Source organism: Camelina sativa, chromosome 19 (genome assembly GCF_030686135.1).
Source record: "Camelina sativa cultivar CO46 ecotype springtype chromosome 19, ASM3068613v1".
NCBI classification, from domain to species: domain Eukaryota; kingdom Viridiplantae; phylum Streptophyta; class Magnoliopsida; order Brassicales; family Brassicaceae; genus Camelina; species Camelina sativa.
The window spans coordinates 10,705,519-10,725,947 of NC_141898.1; the positions used below are offsets into that span (position 1 = coordinate 10,705,519).

A 20,429-nucleotide genomic window follows, 5' to 3' on the forward strand; every position below is an offset into this window, starting at 1 on the left:
CCGTATCATTATTTTAGGTTGAATCGTGAGGTATCTCGCCGACGAACTTTTTTATTTGATTACGTACCATATCTATTATTTCATTACTTTATTAGATAGGAACTAGTAAGTAGTAAGTTTGAAAACAAAACTAGGTTCGTGTAATCGTATAGATTAGGATATAATTAATTATGCATGAACCGACATAGATCAGCAAAAAGACGACATTCATTCACATTCTTAAGGCATGTGACAGATTTTAATTATACAATTACTTTTTTTCTATACCCGCTTACGTCTCAGAACCATGATACTGACTACCTACTAGTTAGTAGTCGTCGTTTTTTTTTCTTGGGTTTAAATGTTAGATGGCGTTATGTCATAAATTGCATATAATAGTGATGAAAAGGTTTTAATTGTGTCAATTATTTTAGAAAAGAGAAGACAAAAGTATAAGTCGTTAAGAAAAAAACAAAGTTATATTATATGTACATAATATAAAAGTAGTTTCACCTATGATATTTTATATTTTGTTTTGGGACCATTTTTGCATGCGCAATGGCAATGCAATACTATTTTTTTTTCTCGTTCTAATTTAATTATCAGATGTATAAAATTCTTAAATATATATTACTCATTAGTCTTTTAGAGTTTGGAGAACGGTGGAATGGCATTCACAAGACGAGTGGGCTATATGTTTGGTTTTTGTGGAGAATATCGTAGTGGTGTCTATGGTTCTCTCACGGTAAGTAGATACTCCACATCATCAGGTTTTAGGTCGTTTTCGCTCTAATTAAGTGTTGTGGCGGAAGTTTGTTGTGATCACAAAATGTTTGATCGACGTGAACTGAAGAAAATTTGGGTTAGTTTTGAGATGGTAATATACAATACTGATACATGCAAAAGATTGAATTAGTATTTATAGAACACTTCAGATTAATTGAATCACTAAGTTATTGTTATTAACAAGCTAATAGCTATTACTTTAAGTTGTACGCACGATTGTTCTACATCGGAGAACAATGTCACACAAACATTCTACATCGATTATGTACTAGTTAATTATTCTCATATCGGTTAAGTGACAGCTTGTTTGTTACTATGTTTAATGTTTATATGCATTATCTTATTTATTCATATAAAATAAGATCGTTTACCTCAACATATATATATATATATATATATATATATCAGAAAGCTTTTGGCTTTTGGGTTGTAGTGGTTCGATAAAACTGTTTTGGAAATGAAAAGATAGATAGAGATACACGAGAGATCCAATGTGGTAACAAAATTTAGCTCTTCCAAATTGAGATACTTGTATTGCACCGGGGAGACAAAGAACAACAAGTTGCATTCCTTTTTTTTTTGTGTAATTTTATTCTCAATTTTTTTTGTTGGGATAACTTGGAGGTTCACAATTTTTGTTTTTCTTAAATTGTGAGTGGAATGCACCAAAGGCGTGATTTGCATGCAATGTCCAATCAAAACTCTTAAGATGAAATGCACCAAGGCATGTTTTGCGGACCATGTCCAATCAAAACTCTCAAGAATTTTTAGGCGCTGATTAATCAAAGTATTTGTATTTTATATACTTAATATGTTTGGAACTTTGGATACAAAAGATCAAATCTTAGTGTAGTGCATATGTAATAATGGATGTTGATGGCTCACAACCCATACTATGAAAATCAAGTTTCGAATAGAGATAATTTTTAATGTAAGCAAATCTATATAATAAAAAAAATGTCAAAATGAAAAGTGGCTGGCAAATTAAATGGTGGTCCATGTGGGGAGGCTATAGAGATACTAGATAGCGCTAAGATACCGAATTTTCAATAATGGTCCACTTCTTAGAGACTAATTAAGGGAAATGAATTGAAATGAAGAATCAATATTGGTTTAAAGTTGAATTGACAGTGTTTAACTATATGTGTTAAAGCTATCATCTCTGAAAATTCCTCTTATGATAGGCTCACTGTTTCATAAACTTTGATAGACTGTTTTTGGTAATGGTCCACTCCTTATTACTTATTACATGTAACCAATTCCACATGTCTTGTAAGGGCTGTGTTCTGCTCAATTAATGTTTTGCCTTTTCTCCAATTTTTATTTCTTTACTGTTATCAGAATCCATTGAAGCATTGACAAATAAAAACTATTTGTTGTTGTTGTTGTTGTCAAACAAGTTGATTTTGAATTGTTCTTTGTTGACCTTGATCCGTGATTGATAAATTACGACAAACTGAAACTGGTCCTATTCATCTCAACTGTTCTACATGTGACATCTCAATCAAATCCAAATTTTTTTCCTTCTCATTATTATTATCTCTTTGACATTATTAACTTACAACATATCTATTGGTGGATTCGTGATATCCAGATTGGGACCTCTGTAGAAAAGAAACTTGGAAAACACACACATGTTCTTTTAGTTCTTTAAAGCTTAAACGATCTAAATGTTTCAAGAACTGAGATAAAAGAGAAGATAAGAGAATTACATATGGAAATGAGACGGGCTTTGTACATTACGATGTATGCAATATGCCAATCACCTTCCCCAAAGAGTTAAGTGTCAAGGCTGTTGCACCTATGCCGTTCAGGACGGGTGTAAAGGTGTTCACCAAGTTTTAAATGACACAAACGTGTGTGGGGTTTAGAGTTACAGTAAGTCATTTTGGTTGGGGTTTTTTAATTGGAACTGACCACTCTCTTGCTTGACCCATGCAACATAATGCCCAGAGTCTGCGTTTCTTCCTTTGTGGGTCAACAGTCAACACCGAGACCAGGTCATAAATCCTGGTCATGTGAGACGGAGAACCTATTGAACCAAACATATAGACTATACAGCGCATTCCAAGCTAGACAAGAAAGATGTTGACAACCGGTTCTTAGAGAATATAGGTCCCTGTTGGTCACTGGTTGATGATTCGCCACTTCCGTTTCCCTGGAGAGATATATATAGCAAAGATCTTAGAAAATTGTATTTAGGGCAGTGTTAATAAGCATATTATACATATTGTACCTCAGCATTAGTCATCACCCTTTGAGCTGCTCTTTGCACTGGCTTGCAGACGAAGCTTTTGACCTTCAATATCTCTCAGTTTCTGGAAGAAACAGCTGTCAGTTGATTTGGTCAACCACTTCAGATAATAAAACCACAATATAAATGGCAGTCTATACCTGGCGAGGAACTTCCAGTTTCTTTCTAAGATCCTCAGAACAACGGTCTTATATATCCAACTCCAGCGGAAAATCCACTTTCTTCAAAGATCAACAACGTCGACACTATCATTAAAAATGTTGTGCATCTGAGTTCTCTTTAGTATACAAAACAGAAAGCTACCATACCCGGAGAATTTTCGCTTTATGATTATTCTCCCGTTTCCAGAAGAATCTCACAAACTGAACAGTTAAATACCTTCAAGATCAGTAATAACAGTTTAAGAAACTCCAAGTCAGAAGAAAACGGAGTGTAAAGTATCATTAAGTTAGACGCTTGATAAGTTTTTCCTCTGGAAGATGTTTTGGTTATAAAGCCTGTCACAATAAGATTGCACGGAACCAATAAGAGCAAGTACATGACACAAATAGTAAGCAGGGACTTATCACCTTGGCAATGAAACTATACGACCCAGAGCAGGAGATGATTTTTCAAGTTCTCCTTTCAGTCCCTACAGCAAGCCAGAAGAATTGTAACTCTTTATCATATGAACCGTCTGTGAGATAGTGCACATGGGAAATCCAACAAAGTTGGCCTAAAGTTTCTACACATGGACTATTCTAAGACAAGTATCAAACAATTACAACATACAAGGTTGCACGATATAATAAATCAAGAATCTGAGTCCAAGATAATGCATCATAAGTTTGAGACTTCTTTTTCTCAAGGACAAAAGACATATGTCTGAGTAAGAACGTCGGAAGATCTTCCACATAACCATTTTATTTTTTTTAAACCGAAACAAAAATCTTCAATGGATTGATAAAAATTACTCACATGTTTTAGTCTTTCATGCAAGTGGTTCACCTCATGTGATATGTGACATTTCAGAGAAAATACAGATTCTGTCTCTGAGCTTTCTTCGCTACTTTCTTGGCAATGCAACCTACAGCAACAGTACTAGATTGTTTAAGAGACATCACATTCCTTCTACGCACGGAAAGAGAGAAAAACACTTTTCAGGGATTCACATTTCTAGGTTTCAAATGTACCTGTACAGCAGTAAAAATGTGATATATTGCCTTGTTGCGCGGGCCTTAAACAACATACATACATACATGCATACATAATGCGCACACACACACATACCGATGCACTCCAACAATTGCAACAAAAGTTTTGTACAATTTCAAGCATCTCAACTATATACTCGAAAGGTATACATTAGCTGAATGAAAAGCAGTAAGCAAAGGTATTCAAGTATTGCTCTCTGTTTATCGATACTGCAAGGTGGTTTACATATCTATGAGACCAAACTTAAAGAGGAAAGATCTAAAATATATTAGCATAGAAGAGAGCATCTGTTTCAAATTTGTACTGTGACCTGCTCAAAAGGTGGAGACCAAAAAGAGCCTTCACAGCATTCAGGATCTTCGCTAGGCGATGGTGGTTTTAGGGACTGGGAAAGAGTGTACAACATTTGTGTCCAACATTCTTCAGCATCCTGTCACACGTTTACAAGGTTTCATGATTTAAAAACTGGAAGGTTAAAACCATAATGCAACCGAGTTTGAAAAAAGCAGCAAACCTTGTTGCATGTGATTTCCATTATGCAACTGAGCAAAGTGGGATATTTTTTCTGTAACACCTGCATCAAGACCAAAAGTTGGTATGAGGGTAAATTTAAACACCCAAATCTAATGATGAGAAATTTGGAAACAAACGATGAGAACTACCAAGAATAAGTAAAAAAAACCACAAATATTATTAAGCATACATGAACATAACATACCCGTCCTGAACGGCATAGGTGCAACAGTCTTGACACTTTTATCAAGCTCACCACGTGTTGCAACTGCGAGCATGTGAGAAGTTTGATCCAAATCCTTGGTTCGGGCAGATTGGTAACTGTGGGAAACGATCAAGAAACATATTTTAATTACACGAGATAGCGGCAATGCATATCATAAGTGAGATATATGAGTTTCTTTAGTTAAAACAGAAAGATTAAGATATAGACTCACTTGGATAATTCAGATTTCAACTCTGGGACATATTTTTAAACACTGCATCGTTGAGTTCATGTAGCAGGTGTTGACTAGGCCAGCAATGTAACCCTGTAACCAATTTGTAATATTCGTCAGTCCATATGAAGCCAAAACTTCTAAACGATTAAAAAAAGCCACCACTAGTTTTCACATTTTCAGAAAGAAAACCATGCCTTTTCTTTTCCCCATGAACTGTCATGAAGGTGCACTGATTAGTGATTAGGGTCCAAGCACCATACAGCTTATTGCCAACTACCAAAACCACACAAGCATCGTACAACTTATCACCTGCTCTTCTTCAGGAAGATCCTCCATAAAAACAGGACCTTTCTCTAGAGCCTTCCTTTATTTCATCTGCAGTTCCCATCATCATCAGTTTTTTTATCCTAAAGTGAAAATTTAGTATGTATGCACCTCAAAAAAGAGTATGAAATCATAATCAATTCAGGGAAACGTCACCAATCGAATTCGAGAAAAAATTACATTTTTCAGTCCCAACGTGGACCAATCTGCATCATCCTGCAACATTCTAAAAAGCACAATGCGGTAACTCATCATCAGCAAAACAAATTGAGGAACACATTACCAAAGTTACAAAACACGCAGCAGGGTGTTGAAATCAAATTACCTTCCAAGAGTCCACCTTTGACCATGATCCAGGTACTCCACTGAAATCATACAACTGAGCCATGAAAACATAAGGAGGCTGGCTTAGTATCAATCTCAATACCCTCAAACACCTTCTTTTGCCACTTCACACTGACTGTATACAAAAATTCACAACAATGTTACATTACCATTCATCACAAATCATATCAAAGAAGATACATTTTAGAATACAATACCATCGATTCACGAAAGCAAAAGCTCAAGAAGATTTGACCTGTTAACATGGTTGATGGCGAAGTGAAGCGAATTTGATTTCTTTTCTTCTTCTTCGTCTCTAAATATCCGGACCCAAACCGGGTGGGTTAGGCTGGATCAAGTCGGGTCAGGTTTTTATCACCTTCTTCGCTTGATAAACACATCAGACCTAAAGCCCAATACGGCAGCGTTTTATTAACATAAAAATAAATTAAAATTAAAAGGAAAAAAAAAAAGAAGAGGAAGTGGAAGAAGAAGAAGAAGGAACAGAAAAAGCCTTTTGGGTCCTCTCTCTCTCTCTCTCTTCTAATCATCGTCTCTCTTCTCTTCTCTTCTCTCTCTTTCTATTCCTCTTGCTCGCGCGTCTCAATCAGTTCAATCTCTAACAATACACATATGCGCCAATACATGGTTGTAACGAAATTGCAGTGACGGCGGCGCAATTTTGACCGGAAAGATGCACGGAGGATCGTCGAAGCGTGGTGGTGGTCGAGGTGGAGGCGGTGGCGGTGGCGGTGGCGGGGGACCTTCTCGTAACCGTAATTCATTCCCTCCTCCTACTAACCGACATCCTTCTCCCGTCGGGAGGATGTCTTCTGTTGGTGTTGGTGGCTCCGCCGCTCCACGCCAGCGGAATAATAATACTACAAGCAGCGTTAAGGCGGCTACGTCGGTTCCGGCGGTTGAGGAAACGTTTAGTATTGTTCCTAAGGAGAGTTCTTCCGCTTTTGGGATGATTATACGGTTAACTCCTGATTTGGTGGAGGAGATCAAGCGTCTCGAGGCACAAGGTGGAGCTGCTAAGATCAAGTTCGATGCGTTTCCTAACAATAGCACTGGGAATGTGAGTTTCTTCTACTCAATTTTCAAATTCTGAGATTAGGGAGATTTCTGTAGATTTTAGTTGAATTGCTTCAAGCTAGTTGCACTCTTTCATTGGGGTGAATCTTGAATTTGCTTTGATTTTGTACTTTTAACTTCGTTTTTGGTTTGTGCCATCGAACATATTGGCAATTCATTTCAATCAAGGTACCCTAGATTACTGAAATTGGGGGAAACAGGTCCTATAGAAACTAGATGGTACTGTAGTATTGGACAGGAAACAAATAGATTCTGGCATCTGTATAGCTTTTGCTATCCTGTGTAATACCTTTCTAACCATTGCTACTCATTATTTCCTTGGTCCATTCTAGGTAGACATTGACTTGCTTATTGGTTGAGCACGTATTGTATGGTATGTTGGTTTTCTAATTGAATTGCTGCTTCTATGGTCTCTTTATCCTACTGTCGATTTGCTTTCTTTGTATAGCCGTGGTTTTGCCAATAAGACTGGTTGTCAATTGAATATATCAGCGTCGTTCTGCATACCTTTTTGTAATATATCTCCCACTGCATCTGTTTTTTTCTTTTTTTCTTTTTGGTTACCATGTCTTTCCTTCAGGTGTCCTTATGGGTTTTTGTTTAACTGTTTGAATTTGACACCGTCAAGCTGTTTTTGATCTTGATATAAACAGGTTATTAATGTTGGTGGAAAGGAGTTCAAATTTACTTGGTCTGGGGAGCGTGGTGATTTATGTGATATATATGAAGAACATCAAAGTGATGAAGATGGAAATGGTTTGCTGATTGAGGCTGGATGTGCTTGGCGAAAATTGAACGTCCAGCGAACTCTAGATGAGTCAACCACAAGCCATATGAAGATGCGCTCAGTTGAAGCTGAACAGAGAGCCAAATCACGCAAGTACAAGTTCTAACTAGACATTTTGGTTGCATCTCAATATCTATAAGTTTTTAGTATAGTCTATCCTTTAGCTGCAAAAGTGTCTGCTCTCTTAGTTTTCTCTGGGTTTGCAGTCTTCAATGGGTAGGGTAGTCTTTTTATGAGTCTTGGCACGATAGCATATAATTTTTGGTGGAGCTGTGAGCAAAGTATCCGTATACACATTGTCATCTTAGTACAGCTACGCTGCTATGGATGTCAGTCATTACTTACATTCTGAGTTAGTTATGGCTTAAATGGGTTTTTCTTTTATCTTACTCATATATCTTTTCATCTTGGGTATGTTGAGCTGTTTTGTAAAGCTCAAACTCACAGAAAATTTCTCAGTGTGTACTGCTTTTTGTGTCCATAACTTTATTCTCATCAAAGTGTTTATGCCTTAAATACCCTTACATTTTTCCTTATGACAGGGCAATTGTTTTAGATCCTGGGAATCCATCATTAAAGAAGCAGTTAGCTCTTGCTGAAGGTAACTTTTTCATTCTATTATCTGGTCTTCGTTTAAACAGCATCTATCTATCTTTGAATTTTGAGCTGCTAATATGTTATTGTTGTTAAACCTTGTTTGTACCTCCCATATTTTTCCTTTTCCTTTCAAACTCGGTGGTTTAAGAACATGAGCGTAGATAGCCATTCTTGTTTAAAACTGAAACCCATGCTCTTAAGTTTTACTGCGTGTTCAGGTTTTCTTCTCTTTTGGGTTCAAAACCTTTGATTATCTAGCATGTGATAATGTTTGGGTATAACCAATAATATTGTAACATATTCCCTGTGCTTTTAGGAAGTCCATGGAGAATGTCAAATAAACAGAAGAAGGAACCTCCGCCTAAGAAGCGAAAAATTGATCCACCTCCAGGTATATAGAAAAAAATCTTTGCGACGAGCTTGTGGTAACACGTTAGGGTTTCAAATACTGTTGGGCTCTATTATATTTCCTTGCTGTTTTTTGATACCACAATTTTTTTCACTTTTTGTACTATATGACAGTTCCTATCGGAGGTCCAAAGCCTTCTTTCAAACCAGGGGTTTCTACCCCTGCTGTGAAAAATAGGCTATCAGCTTCACCAGGACCGTCTCCTATTAATCAATACAATACCCCTCCTTCATATGAGATAGGGAACATTGCTAAAACTCATGCAGCTAACGAGAATATCAAACCAGTCCAGACAAAGGGCAGAGAGAACATGCTTTCTAGCGAAAAAGAACCATCAACCTGGAAAGATAATGCATTAAGGGACACATCCGGGTGCCAAATAACCAATGTTAATAAAGAAGTTGACTTGCAGACACTGCTGGTTGATATCCTAAAAGAGGCTCCAATGAGTTTGAAGGTAATACATGGATGAAACCCCAGATATGTGGCTATTTTTATTTCTAGTACGTGTTTCCTTCATGTTGATGCCGCACTTTTTTCATTTCTCTATAGGCTTTAGAAAAAGCTGTTGGAAATAGAATCCCTAATGCCGCAAGGAAGATTGAGATAATTTTGAAAAAAGTAAGTCATGAAATCTTTGGTGTGGGTTTTTTTAATAACATGTGATTTTGTGTGGTTTCGTGAGGCGCAGTATGTATTATTGTGACCCTAATTGTTGTTGATAACCAGATCGCAACTTTCCAAGCTCCAAGGTATTTCTTAAAACCAGAAGCAGAGTTGGGTTTCTATAAAAAACACTCACCTGATAGTGGAAGGTATGTGTGGCTTAAACGATATTTGAATTATCACTGCAGTACAACACTCTATCAGAAAATGAAATGTGGTTGAAATTTAAGTAGGTGCATGAGGATAATGTCTATTATACAAAAAGAATATTGTCATGAAACATTGCTTCTTTAGTGCAGAATGAACTCTAATTAAAGATTTAGGAGTCTATGTTAATTAGCTGAAGTTATTATCTTATTTAATATGGAATGAACTCGAGAAGCTATCAACCACACCATATGCATTCTCTATACTTCTAAATTGTATCTGGTCTTAGTACAATTTTTTTTTTCTTCAGTTCACCTGAACACCAGCAAGTGCTACCAACCACTGAGTGCAATCGCGATCAGTTACCTGTTCCAGGGGGAAATAACATGGAGAAAGTTTCTGCGTGCGAGCGAAACGGGGAAGGTTCACTAGACTGTTTACCTGTGCATCTAGCAGAGCAATTGAGTATGCAGGAAAATGTTGACATTGAGCATCATTCACCTGGTATTTTTCATGAAGAAAAAGGATCTGACAATAGAGAAGGCCACGCTCATAGCTCTAGTGATAGTGACAGTGATAGTGATAACAGTGACAGTGGGAGTGACAGTAAAAGTGCAGCTGGAAGTGACAGTGGGAGCAGCAGTGACAGTGAGGCTTCTTCTAACAGTAAGGACGGTTCTGATGAGGACGTGGATATCATGAGCGAAGAGCCTCTACTGACAATACAGTCCGCTGAACGGGGTGCAATGAATCTCCCAGGTCATGGTGCTAGTGCTGTTGAAATCGAGGGTCATGATTCTGATGCTGTCGACATTGACGGTCATGATTCTGATGCAGTTGACATTGATGGTCATGGGTCTGATGCAGTTGATGTCGAGGGGAACAGTTCAGATGAGGGTCATGGTTCTGAAGCTGACAGAAAAAAATTCTCTGATAATAACTGGAGAACGGAAACAACAACTGGTGCCAGTCCCACTGCAAATAAAGAAGTTGGCATTTCAGGGCAGGAACATTTTGCATCTGGTCATGACAAGCTGCGAGAGCGCCAAAATTTTATTGGACAGCTGTTTGATGACACAGAGAATACAACAAAGGATATCTTTAAAAATGACAATCCTGACATCTGCGAGAGACTGGCAAAAGACCAGGACCATAAATCCCTTGATTCTGAGCACTACAGTCAGATATCAGCACGGGATAAAAATATAAAATCCCAGAGTTGCAATCAGTTACCTGCCCTAGGTAAAGATTCACAGCGTTCAGAGGTCAAGTATGATGCAGAACTTCGAAACTCTTCAGCCAGTCAAACGATAGATCCACTTAGAGGATCTCAGAAATCATTTATTGAAAAGTCGAATAGACATGGTCAAATGAAGCCTGTTGATAGTTCAGGTAAATCAAACAAACATTCTGATGCCTTAGGAAATGTTCGTAAATCTGATGAAGGGGGCCATTTCCCGCACGAATTGCCTTCTAGTCGGTCAAGAAAGGCCTTGAGGGACAATCAAAGAGATGATGTTCATTTGAAAAATAAGTTTCCAAGGAATAAAAGAGATGGCGATTCAGCCATTCGACCTTCATTACCTACCGAGACATCTGATAGAAAACAAGGTGAACTGGATGGAAGTGACAAGGATCCCAAGACTGTTTCAGGCTTGGGCTTAGGTTCGTCTCCCTTAGATAGCCAGAGAGTACATGTGGAGAAATTACCTAAGGGAAACGGATCTGTCCTCCAAAAACAAGTTTCGGAATTGGAGTTGGGTGAGCTCCCTGAGCCATTTGGCGAAGATACAGCATTGAAGCCAGTCGAAGAGAAAACTTCGTTTAGGCAGTCAAATTCAAAACCAAACACTTCCGAGAAATTAGGTATTGACTCGGATAAACGGAGGTCCAAAAAATCTGACTCAAAAAAGTCAGCTCCTCCACATGCTATCAACGGTATCAAAGAATTGCCCGGACACGTTGTCGAAGATTCAGAAAGATCCCAAAAGTGGGCTTTGCAGTCACATGGGCAGAACCTTACAGGTACAGATACTGAAATTGGTTCACAGAATAAAAATTTAGAGGATGCAGCTTATAAATCAAGACAAAAAGATAGTAGAGCAAGAGTAGGAAGCAGTGTGGAAGGTTATGGAGAGACAAACAAAAAAACGCCTGTTACAAAGCATGGCTCCAAACGAGCATCCACATCCCGCTCATCAAGGGAGAGCAAAAGACATGCGTCTATCTCAATTTCAAATTCTATCAATGGACACAAAGATGCAACTTCAATACCAGGTGACAGTGCTGTCCGGGAGAAGCGAATGACATCTTTCGATGAAGAAGACTCTTCTTATTTGAAATACGAGAAAGCTTCTCCTGAGCTTAAGGGACCAATTAGTGATCATTTGCAGTGAGTAAAATGAATCTTTAATGTTTGGAATTCTAATAATTTAATATTACATTTGTGAGTAGATAACAATGTTTTTATATTTCAGGTATAAAGCCTATGTGGAGGAGTATACGGACAAATATGATATGTACTGCTCCGTTAACAAGATATTAGAGAACCACAGGTAGCTAGACTTCGTTCATAACTCTGATCATTTGTGTTGTCCTAGATTTTCAGCTTTTTATATATATATATATATATTTATATGTCCATTTTTCTCAGAAATGAGTTTCAAAAGTTGGGCCAAGACCTTGGGTTTGCAAAAGGAAGGGATGTGGAGAGATATAACAAAATTGTGGAGCAGATAAAGGAATCTTATTGCAGATATGGGGAGGTAATTTTCTATCTCTCTAACCACTTGCTACTTATTTATCTCTTATATTTTGTAATACTAGAATATGAAACTTTTCGAAATGTATCTTTGAAGATAGAACTCAACTTATTTATTGAAGTTTTCTTGGCATCAGATGAATTTCCAGCGTCATATAAAAATTTGGATGTAGAATGAAATTTGGAGATTGACCTCTCATGGATGTGAATGATAAAATTGTTTGCTTGTGTAAGATTTGGGAAAATATGAAAGACATGAATTTTATCGCATAAGGTAATGGGTTAAATTGGATTGGGGTAGGAAACATGTCCACTTGTGTTGCCTAGATTGATCTTCAATTCTTCATGACAAACAAAGTAAAGGAAAACATAAGCGTAGGGATAGGAGAGTGAGAAGAAGTGTCTATGTATTGAAAGGGAATCTCTCAGCTTATCTGCATTTTATTTACCGATCCAATCATGCTGAGTTTCCCCCTGTCGTGATTGTACATTATACTTGATCATGACTTGTGCTTATATATGTTATCTGTCACAAAATCTGCAGAGGCACAAACGTTTGAAGAAAGTATTTGTTGTTCTCCACGAAGAATTGAAGGTGAGTTACAAAACTCTCCCCCTAAAAACCAAAGTTTTTTAATTAATCATCTTCCTTTGGAAACATATGTTAGCTTGTATTGTTGTTATTAACCACAAAATATGATTACCTCTTGCAGCAACTGAAACAAAGAATGAAAGACTACGCATCATCTAATGGAAAAGATTGATGGAGCTGAAAGCCTGAAACCAAAACTCTAGGGATCTTAGTACTCAGAGGTGGTTGATACTCCCCCTCCTTTGGAGTCATCTTGTTGTTGAAAGTTAGCTTTGTTTTTTCTTGTGAAATTAGAAATGATTCATAGGCCCAATTTTGTGTGAGCTGTACTTGGGGACCTTTAGTAGATTTTATGGGTTTTTTTTTTTTTTTTTCTGCAGTTGGGTTTAGTTGGGTCACTGGATAAACTAATATGTACATGGGAATCAAAGATCAATGTAGATTCCGATTCCGATTCAATTCTGGATGTAGAATGAAGTTTAATTGGAAAAATGTCGTTAAAATTCTCAAGTCTACATTTTCGTTGATTTAAAGTCCGAACTCTGTTTTTGGAGGGAAAAAACACCAATTAATTTGTTGATTTTCAAATAAATCACAAACTCTCGTTGACCTAACCTTTTGAGACACAACATTAAGTGGTCAAACAAAGAAATTAAACGAGGTTAATTATCCGTTAACGAGATCTGTTAATAGCAAAATGACGCTGTTTATAACACCCTAAAACCTCCAAATTAAGAAATTGATTCTTAATTTCTCCAATTCACAAACCCTAATCGATCTCAATTTATATTTTCTTTTTTAATTTCTCCTTTCTTCTTCGATTTCTCTCTTCTTCTTCGAGTTGACGAGATGAGTTCTAGCTCAATAACATCGGTGGTAGCTTCGTTCGATCGTGGAGTGCCATTGAAGTGTGTTTGTGGAGCCGGTGTAACGATCTTTACATCGAGAACTGAAGAGAATCCTGGTTGACCGTTCTTCCGGTGTATAACAAAAAGAGATCTGAAATCTTCTCGTCAACGAAGATATCATGTTCGATTAGGGTTAGATCGATTATGTTTTGTGAATTGAGGAAATTGAGAATCGATTTCTCAATTTGGGGGTTTTAGGGTGTTATAAACAGCATCGTTTTGCTATTAACGGATCTCGTTAACGGATAATTAACTCTTTTAATTTCTCCGTTTGACCACTTAACGTTGTGCCTCAAAATGCTAAGTCAACGAGAGTTTGCGGTTGATTTGGAAGTCAACAAATAATTGATGTTTTTTACTTCCAAAAGCAGAGTTCGGATTTTAAATCAACGAAAATGTAGACTTAGGGATTTTAATGACATTTTACCCGAAATTTAATTAATCACAATTGTAGAAGGTAATAATAATAAAGTGACCAAAATGAAAGTGTATAGTAGAAGGAAACCTAAACGCAGCCGTTTCGTTACGTAGTTGAACAGAGAGACACCTTTGGCCTTCGTTTTTGGTTTTGGGTACCAAACTCTCTCAAAACCAAAAGAAAGGAAAAAAAAAAAAACTTTATTTTTCTCTCTCTTGCCGTCTTCCGTCGTCTTCGCTCTCTCTCTCCGTTTCTTCTCCGAGCCGGAGAAAGCCGAAAACCCTTGAATCAAACATCAGCGGTGTCGCTGCTACTGATTAGAACAACACAAAAACTTCCAAATTAGAAAGAACTGGTGACTGGATCTCTTGTTGTTCCTTCCTGTATTCATTCATTGATCTTCAATAAAACCCTCTTTGTAACCTTTCTCACAAGCGCTTACAACTCGTGGGGCGTCGATTTTGCTTGTTTGGTTTGAAGATCGTGCCTCTGATATTCATGACTCTGTTTTGGTCGAGAGATTGACTTCATCTGTTGGGAATTCGTTAGATCAATTTTTAGGAGTTTTCTGGGTTTGGTGCTTTGAGGGGATTTGTTGGGTGATGGGTAGTAGTGATGAGCGAAACAGTAACGCGATTGATGCGTCTGTAGGAGGTTTGGTTTGGGTCCGACGCCGTAACGGGTCATGGTGGCCGGGTCGGATTATGGCTCATCACGAGGTTCCTGACGGTACTATCGTTTCTCCTAAATCTGGCACTCCTATTAAGCTTCTAGGTCGTGCCGATGCTAGCGTGTGAGTTACTACTACTCTATTTTTTAATCTCTTCCTTATTGGCTTTGGCTTAGTAGTATACCAGTCAAACTCCTCCTAATGGATTCTCTTTTGAGCATTCTTGTTTGTTAGCTTTTTGTAATCATTGCCTATACGATTTTGCTTTTTGAATGATTGATGGAAATTTGACAAAGTACTGTTTACTCTGTTTGATCTCTTTCAATACCCACCCATATGAAAAAGTTAGACCTTTGGACGAATGTATGAAAGTTTTGGTTTTTGAGTGAGTTCAGGTGTTACCAGAAGATGATCTCTCATAGATGATTACAGTTTTTCAACATGCTACTTGTTCTTCCCGTCTTGAGTTTGTTCTGCGCCTCTGAATTTGTCAAATTGATTGTGTCATTCAGTTGCAAATGATTCACTACTTTGCCCTTGATAGAACTAGTTGGTCTGATAGGTCACAGAGTTAGTTAGTTAATTATTTTACTCTTTATCTCTCCAGGGATTGGTATAATCTTGAAAAGTCCAAGAGGGTGAAGGCGTTTCGTTGTGGGGAGTATGATGCTTGCATTGAGATAGCAAAAGCTTCTGTATCGACCACTAGTAAGAAGGCTGTCAAATATGCCCGCCGAGAAGATGCCATTGCCCATGCTCTAGAGATTGAGAGTGCACACCTTGCCAAAGATAACCCAGAGTGTATTGAGAAGGCTAGTACATCTGGTGAGGTTCCTAAAAGATGTTATTCCAGAAAGGGCAATGAGGACTCCGGGGATGTGGAGGACTCCGGGGATATGGCAGAGACTAAAGTTGCATTGCAGTCTAATAAGTCTTTTAAAAAAACCAATAAGGTAAAAGCTTCTAAGGTGCAGCCCTTGTCAGTGAAGAGAAGAAGAACACCAAATGACTCGGAAGATGATCGGACTGAAGGAAATAAACGAATGAGAGGACTTGAGGATATTGGACTGGGTGTAGGATCAAAAGGAAAGGTACATGTCGGTGCAGTGCTCGAGGATAAGCAGGAAAATAATGTTAAAAGTGATACAAACATCAATGGTTCTTTGACGAATGAGAGTCTTTCCAATGGTAGTAGCAGGGATTGCTCGCCGTCAATGAAAAGAACTAGGTCGCCTGTTAGAAATGCTAATGAATACTCTATAAGAAGAACCCGACAACGGCCACTAACAAAAGTGTTAGAGAGTACAGCTATGGTATCTGTTCCTCTTACCCGTGATGAACTTGTCAATTCTGATTGTTCGCCTCCTCCAGGGCTTTCAGAAAACAAAGTTTCTGCTGTAATCAAAAATTATAATTCGGACAACAATGGGGTTTTATGTGAGAATGTCCCTGTTTCAAACGCTTCTGAAAACAATGTTGATGCGATCCATAGCAAGGCCAAAGAGAGTGAAATCTCGAACATATCACTTTCGGCAAATGATGACACGTCCAATGTGTTATTTGATGTTCCACTGATTGGAGAAGAAAATTACTCTACGGGTATAAATTGCTTAACCTTTTTTATAAAAGTTCTGGTGATTGTATATATCGAGTGCATTTGCAGTGTGTCTCTATGTTTGTTCAAACTAATGTTACTTTTAGTTGGAAATTTTTGAATATCTCCACTATTAGGAAGAGAGGAAGCAGAATGGTACCTAAAAACCTTATATTGAATTTTTATCACATGATAGATTAGAGTGCTTATATGACCTATGTCTGGACAATCGTGATGCTTCATAATTCTTTTACTTGTCTATGTATGGCTAATTGTTTCTGCGTGTTTCTGGTCTTGCTTTAGGTTGATATTTTGGTGTCATTTCTTTCTCTGCCTGTTAGGATCAAACTCTAAATTCAGTAGATCGGATTTGTTCGCTTCTTTTTCTGGGTTGGGATCAGCATGACTTGAACTGACATCTGTTGTTGTTCCAGGAATTACGACGGCAGCGTTCACATGTTCTTCACCCACGAAGGCTGTTGTTTCTGGACCGACAAGGCGGGTTAGTCAGAGTAGCCATAATGATGTAGTGAAAAACGAAGGAAGTAATGGATTGATTGAGAAGAGCACTTCAAAGTGGCAGCTAAAAGGGAAAAGGAATTCAAGGCAGATGAGTAAAAAACAAGAAGAAAAAAGAAATGCTTACGCCGAAGCCAACAACAATTTTCTGTCTCGTTGCTCTGTCTCTGATCAAAAGCTAAACGGTCATTTCAGCTTTGGTACTCGAGCTATGGGAAAAAATTCTGAAATGTATAACGTGAAGATTGAGGAGGTAAAAGCCAGCTATAAGCCCCGGAATGTTCCACTGATTTCCCTTAGGAGTAAATTGAATGGTGAAGCTATTGTTGGGCATCCTTCAACGGTTGAAGTGCTTGAAGATGGATCATGTGACCTCATTGTGAGTCGTCATCTCAATCCCCTTGGTGTGCCAATGGTTGATGATGCGAAGCCAAAACCGTCATCAAAAAAGAAAGCCTCACATTTTCCTCCATATAAATCATCAAAGTCAAATAAATCTTTATCTCTATCCATAAAGACAAGGTGTCTCTCAACACTAAGTGGGCAGAAGCTGACAGTAAGTTGCAAGAAGAAGGTGATGATAGAGAAGACGAAAGAAAGAGTTGTAGCTTGCATCCCTCTTAAAGTAGCCTTCAGTAGGATAAATGAAGCACTGAAGGGATGAACGAGACAAGTGCACAGAGCATTGTAGGCAATACATGATGAGATGAGTTTGGTCTCTTTTCTATTTCCTGCCATTTGTTTCTTACGTTCATTTACCTCGGTTCTTAAGCATTCACCGAGATGAAATTAGCCCGGTCTTAGGGGGCGATGGATGGTGTTACTGTACAATACAGAGATACATATATAGGCCTTGTGAGAAAGAACGAAAAAAAAAAGGAAGTGAAGTTGTATATACATATATTCTAAAGAGCTTATGTTTTGTCGCTTTGAGGTGTTTTAAGTTCCAACAACCCCTTAAACCTTCAAATTTTAAGGGGTTGAATAGTAAACCTTCAAATTTGAAGGTGCACTATTGAGTCCCTTAAATTTTTTTATATATTTTATTTTAGTCCTTGTAACATTTTTAGCTTACAAAAGTTCTATTAAGTTCAGTTGTTTGAAATATATCTATATAAATTCAATTGTTTGATTTATATCTACATAAATTCTATTATTTAAAATATTGTTTGATATATTTGATATATCTATATAAATTCTATTATTAATATTGTTGAATATATTTTTTTAATTGTGTATTTTATATTTTATATGAAAGTTTTGTGATTATAATAAATTATTGGTATTATTGTGGACTATAATGTAAATAGAAAAACTTTTAGAAATAAATTTGAGGATGTACTATTCGACTAAGTCACTGTCAAACCCTTGTTTTGAAGGAAATCTCCTCTTAAATAAAGTCATTATAAATAGGCTTTTATAATGGGCCTTAGTTAAAATTCAGTGTTGAGAAATAATAATATGTTTTAGACGTTTTGTTTTGTTTTTATATTCCATGTTTTCAGACAATTTTTAAATTAATTTTATATTTTTTATTATTATTTATTTTGTGCAGTATTGTTTATAATTGGTTAAATTTTCTAAAAATAGACATTTCTTATTATGCGTGCTTTTAGCTAAAACATCTTATATTTTGAAACATCTTATATTTTTAATTGCACTCCGTTTCATATGTGATTTGGGTGCGATGTATTTTTATCATATTTTTGAATGACAAAGCCATTTGAGTGTGATAACAAAACACATGATTTCGTGTTTTCCCGTCAAAAATATGATTTTGTGTTTCCCGTCAAAAAGCGTAATTTTGTATTTTTCTGCCACAACATGATTTTATGTTTTTCCGAATAAAACGTGATTTTCCTTTTCCTGCCTAAAACATGATTTTCCGTTTTTTTGATAAAAACGAGATTTCTGTTTTCCTGAAAAAACGTGATTTTCCATTAACCTACAAAAAAAACGTTATTTTCTATTTTCTCGCCAACACCGTTATTTTCTTTTTCCATAAAAACGAGATTTTGTTTTTCAACTAAAAACGTTATTTTATATTATTATTATTTTTTTAATCATTAAATATAATATTTTATTAATTAGATATAATAAAATAATTAAGGGTACATTAGTAAATATACTCATAAGTCACACTTGTTAAACCCCAATCGCATCTTTAAACTCTGTTCCTGCTCCGACTAGGTTAATAGTAAAATATGAGAACTAATCGTTTGACAAAAGTGCTTGAATCAAACCACACAATAATAGCTTTGCCATTCGGTGTTGACATGCGATTACAGTCATCACACCGCACCCTAATCGGGTTACTATTCGGGGCCTAAGGATTATGTTAGAAAAAGCTCAAACATGGTTCCAATTTTTTCTAAAAATTGGTTTTTTGCCAAATTTAGCACATTGTCTCAAGAAGATTGAACTTAATAGCAAAATATACGATTTCATTCGGCATAAATTAAAGAAACCAAAATAACTGTTTACCAAAAGCAAACCAAACCAACTAATATAGGTCAGAGTTTCTTTAGAAAAAATTGGAACCATGTTTGAGCTTATGCAAAAAAAACTAAAAAAATTTGACAAATATTTATACGTACCAAATATTTTCATACGTTACTCATAACACAAGTTGTATGTTTTAATTTTAATTCACTATATTCAGTTATGTAATGCAAAATGATAACCTTTTTTCTCTTATTTTTATGGGCACATGCTATTACAAAATGATAAACCTACGACGTATTTTTATTTACACATACACGGATTTATACGATTTATAGAATCTATACACGTGCAAGAGTTATATTGCGGGTGACGTTTGAGTTTGTAGTATTGACTTGCATTTATTTAAGTTGGAGTGTTAAGTTGCAAAAGATATTATTTGAAAAGCATCTTTTGCACAAAACCCTTTTATTTTCATCATAATATTAACAATACGTTTATGAAAACATTGTATGATGATAATTCATCTAACCTTTTCCTTATCCCTTTACACTGGCATATTAATATCCCATCCAAGTTCAAGCTTCACTTTAGAGGTTTCTTAGTTTGCTTATGACATATTCAAATGGATATTGCGTTCATATTCTTCATGCAATAATTTGTGATTCATGTGGTTAATTTGTGATAGAAGACTCGCCCGTTTTCACCATCATTCTGCTTAGTGCTTTTCCAGTGATATTGGACATTCATGAAAATGAAGTCAACATATGCTCATATATCAAACTGCATCGAAGCAATTACTTTTCGTTAAGATCTAAAATGATTGAACCAGTTTTTTTTCAAAGAGTATTGCCAAGAAAGTTTTTATTGTTGTTGTGAGTTTAGAATTCAGGATTCTCCCAAGTGCTTAAAATACAGTTAATAAATTAGAGAAATTTATTTTATTGCTATGATAAATTAAGAGAATCTTTAATTCTAAATTTAATTTTTAAAAAAATGCATTTTGC

General features: G+C 36.5%; 2 protein-coding genes and 1 pseudogene across 5 annotated transcripts; 2 read left to right on the forward strand and 1 right to left on the reverse strand.

The window, feature by feature from the left end:
• Nucleotides 1-2,436: 2,436 nt before the first annotated feature.
• LOC104766025 (ubiquitin carboxyl-terminal hydrolase 7-like) lies at nucleotides 2,437-6,195 on the reverse strand (annotated as a pseudogene). The gene is made up of 14 exons (XR_015590703.1): nucleotides 6,071-6,195; nucleotides 5,816-5,950; nucleotides 5,671-5,716; nucleotides 5,361-5,541; nucleotides 5,164-5,256; nucleotides 4,932-5,047; nucleotides 4,728-4,787; nucleotides 4,524-4,643; nucleotides 3,977-4,085; nucleotides 3,589-3,650; nucleotides 3,328-3,397; nucleotides 3,160-3,240; nucleotides 3,002-3,083; nucleotides 2,437-2,923 (listed from the first exon to the last, which is right to left on the reverse strand). The product of XR_015590703.1 is annotated as a ubiquitin carboxyl-terminal hydrolase 7-like (transcript).
• Nucleotides 6,196-6,234: 39 nt separating this feature from the next.
• Nucleotides 6,235-13,330, forward strand: LOC104766026 (uncharacterized). 3 transcript variants are annotated; one of them, XM_087500862.1, is made up of 13 exons: nucleotides 6,293-6,895; nucleotides 7,245-7,425; nucleotides 7,566-7,792; nucleotides 8,242-8,300; nucleotides 8,613-8,687; nucleotides 8,819-9,162; nucleotides 9,258-9,326; nucleotides 9,435-9,520; nucleotides 9,829-11,910; nucleotides 11,996-12,073; nucleotides 12,172-12,283; nucleotides 12,824-12,874; nucleotides 12,993-13,330. In XM_087500862.1, exons 3-13 carry the CDS (start codon nucleotides 7,746-7,748, stop codon nucleotides 13,041-13,043), a joined length of 3,054 nt encoding a protein of 1,017 aa, XP_087356988.1. In that variant the 5' UTR covers nucleotides 6,293-6,895; nucleotides 7,245-7,425; nucleotides 7,566-7,745; the 3' UTR covers nucleotides 13,044-13,330. The 3 variants fall into 3 exon arrangements, with proteins under 3 accessions (XP_010488135.2, XP_087356988.1, XP_010488138.2); XM_010489836.3 differs by lacking the exon at nucleotides 6,293-6,895 and having other exon boundaries at nucleotides 7,245-7,285; nucleotides 7,361-7,425; XM_010489833.3 differs by lacking the exon at nucleotides 7,245-7,425 and having other exon boundaries at nucleotides 6,235-6,895.
• Nucleotides 13,331-14,252: 922 nt separating this feature from the next.
• Nucleotides 14,253-17,906, forward strand: LOC104748391 (uncharacterized protein At1g51745). Its single transcript, XM_087502872.1, has 3 exons — nucleotides 14,253-14,990; nucleotides 15,475-16,466; nucleotides 16,896-17,906. The coding sequence occupies exons 1-3, from the start codon at nucleotides 14,800-14,802 to the stop codon at nucleotides 17,642-17,644; spliced, it is 1,932 nt and encodes a 643-aa protein (XP_087358998.1). The 5' UTR covers nucleotides 14,253-14,799; the 3' UTR covers nucleotides 17,645-17,906.
• The last annotated feature ends 2,523 nt before the right edge of the window (nucleotides 17,907-20,429 follow it).

Bases quoted from the DNA above. Each gene is read 5' to 3' on its own strand.
- LOC104766026 (XM_010489833.3), top strand. From the start codon at position 6,509: ATGCACGGAGGATCGTCGAAGCGTGGTGGTGGTCGAGGTGGAGGCGGT. The intron at 8,688-8,818 runs GTATATAGAAAA...ACTATATGACAG, and splicing joins AAAAATTGATCCACCTCCAG to TTCCTATCGGAGGTCCAAAG. The intron at 12,284-12,823 runs GTAATTTTCTAT...CAAAATCTGCAG, and splicing joins CTTATTGCAGATATGGGGAG to AGGCACAAACGTTTGAAGAA.
- LOC104748391 (XM_087502872.1), top strand. From the start codon at position 14,800: ATGGGTAGTAGTGATGAGCGAAACAGTAACGCGATTGATGCGTCTGTA. The intron at 14,991-15,474 runs GTGAGTTACTAC...TTATCTCTCCAG, and splicing joins GGTCGTGCCGATGCTAGCGT to GGATTGGTATAATCTTGAAA. The intron at 16,467-16,895 runs GTATAAATTGCT...TTGTTGTTCCAG, and splicing joins AGAAGAAAATTACTCTACGG to GAATTACGACGGCAGCGTTC.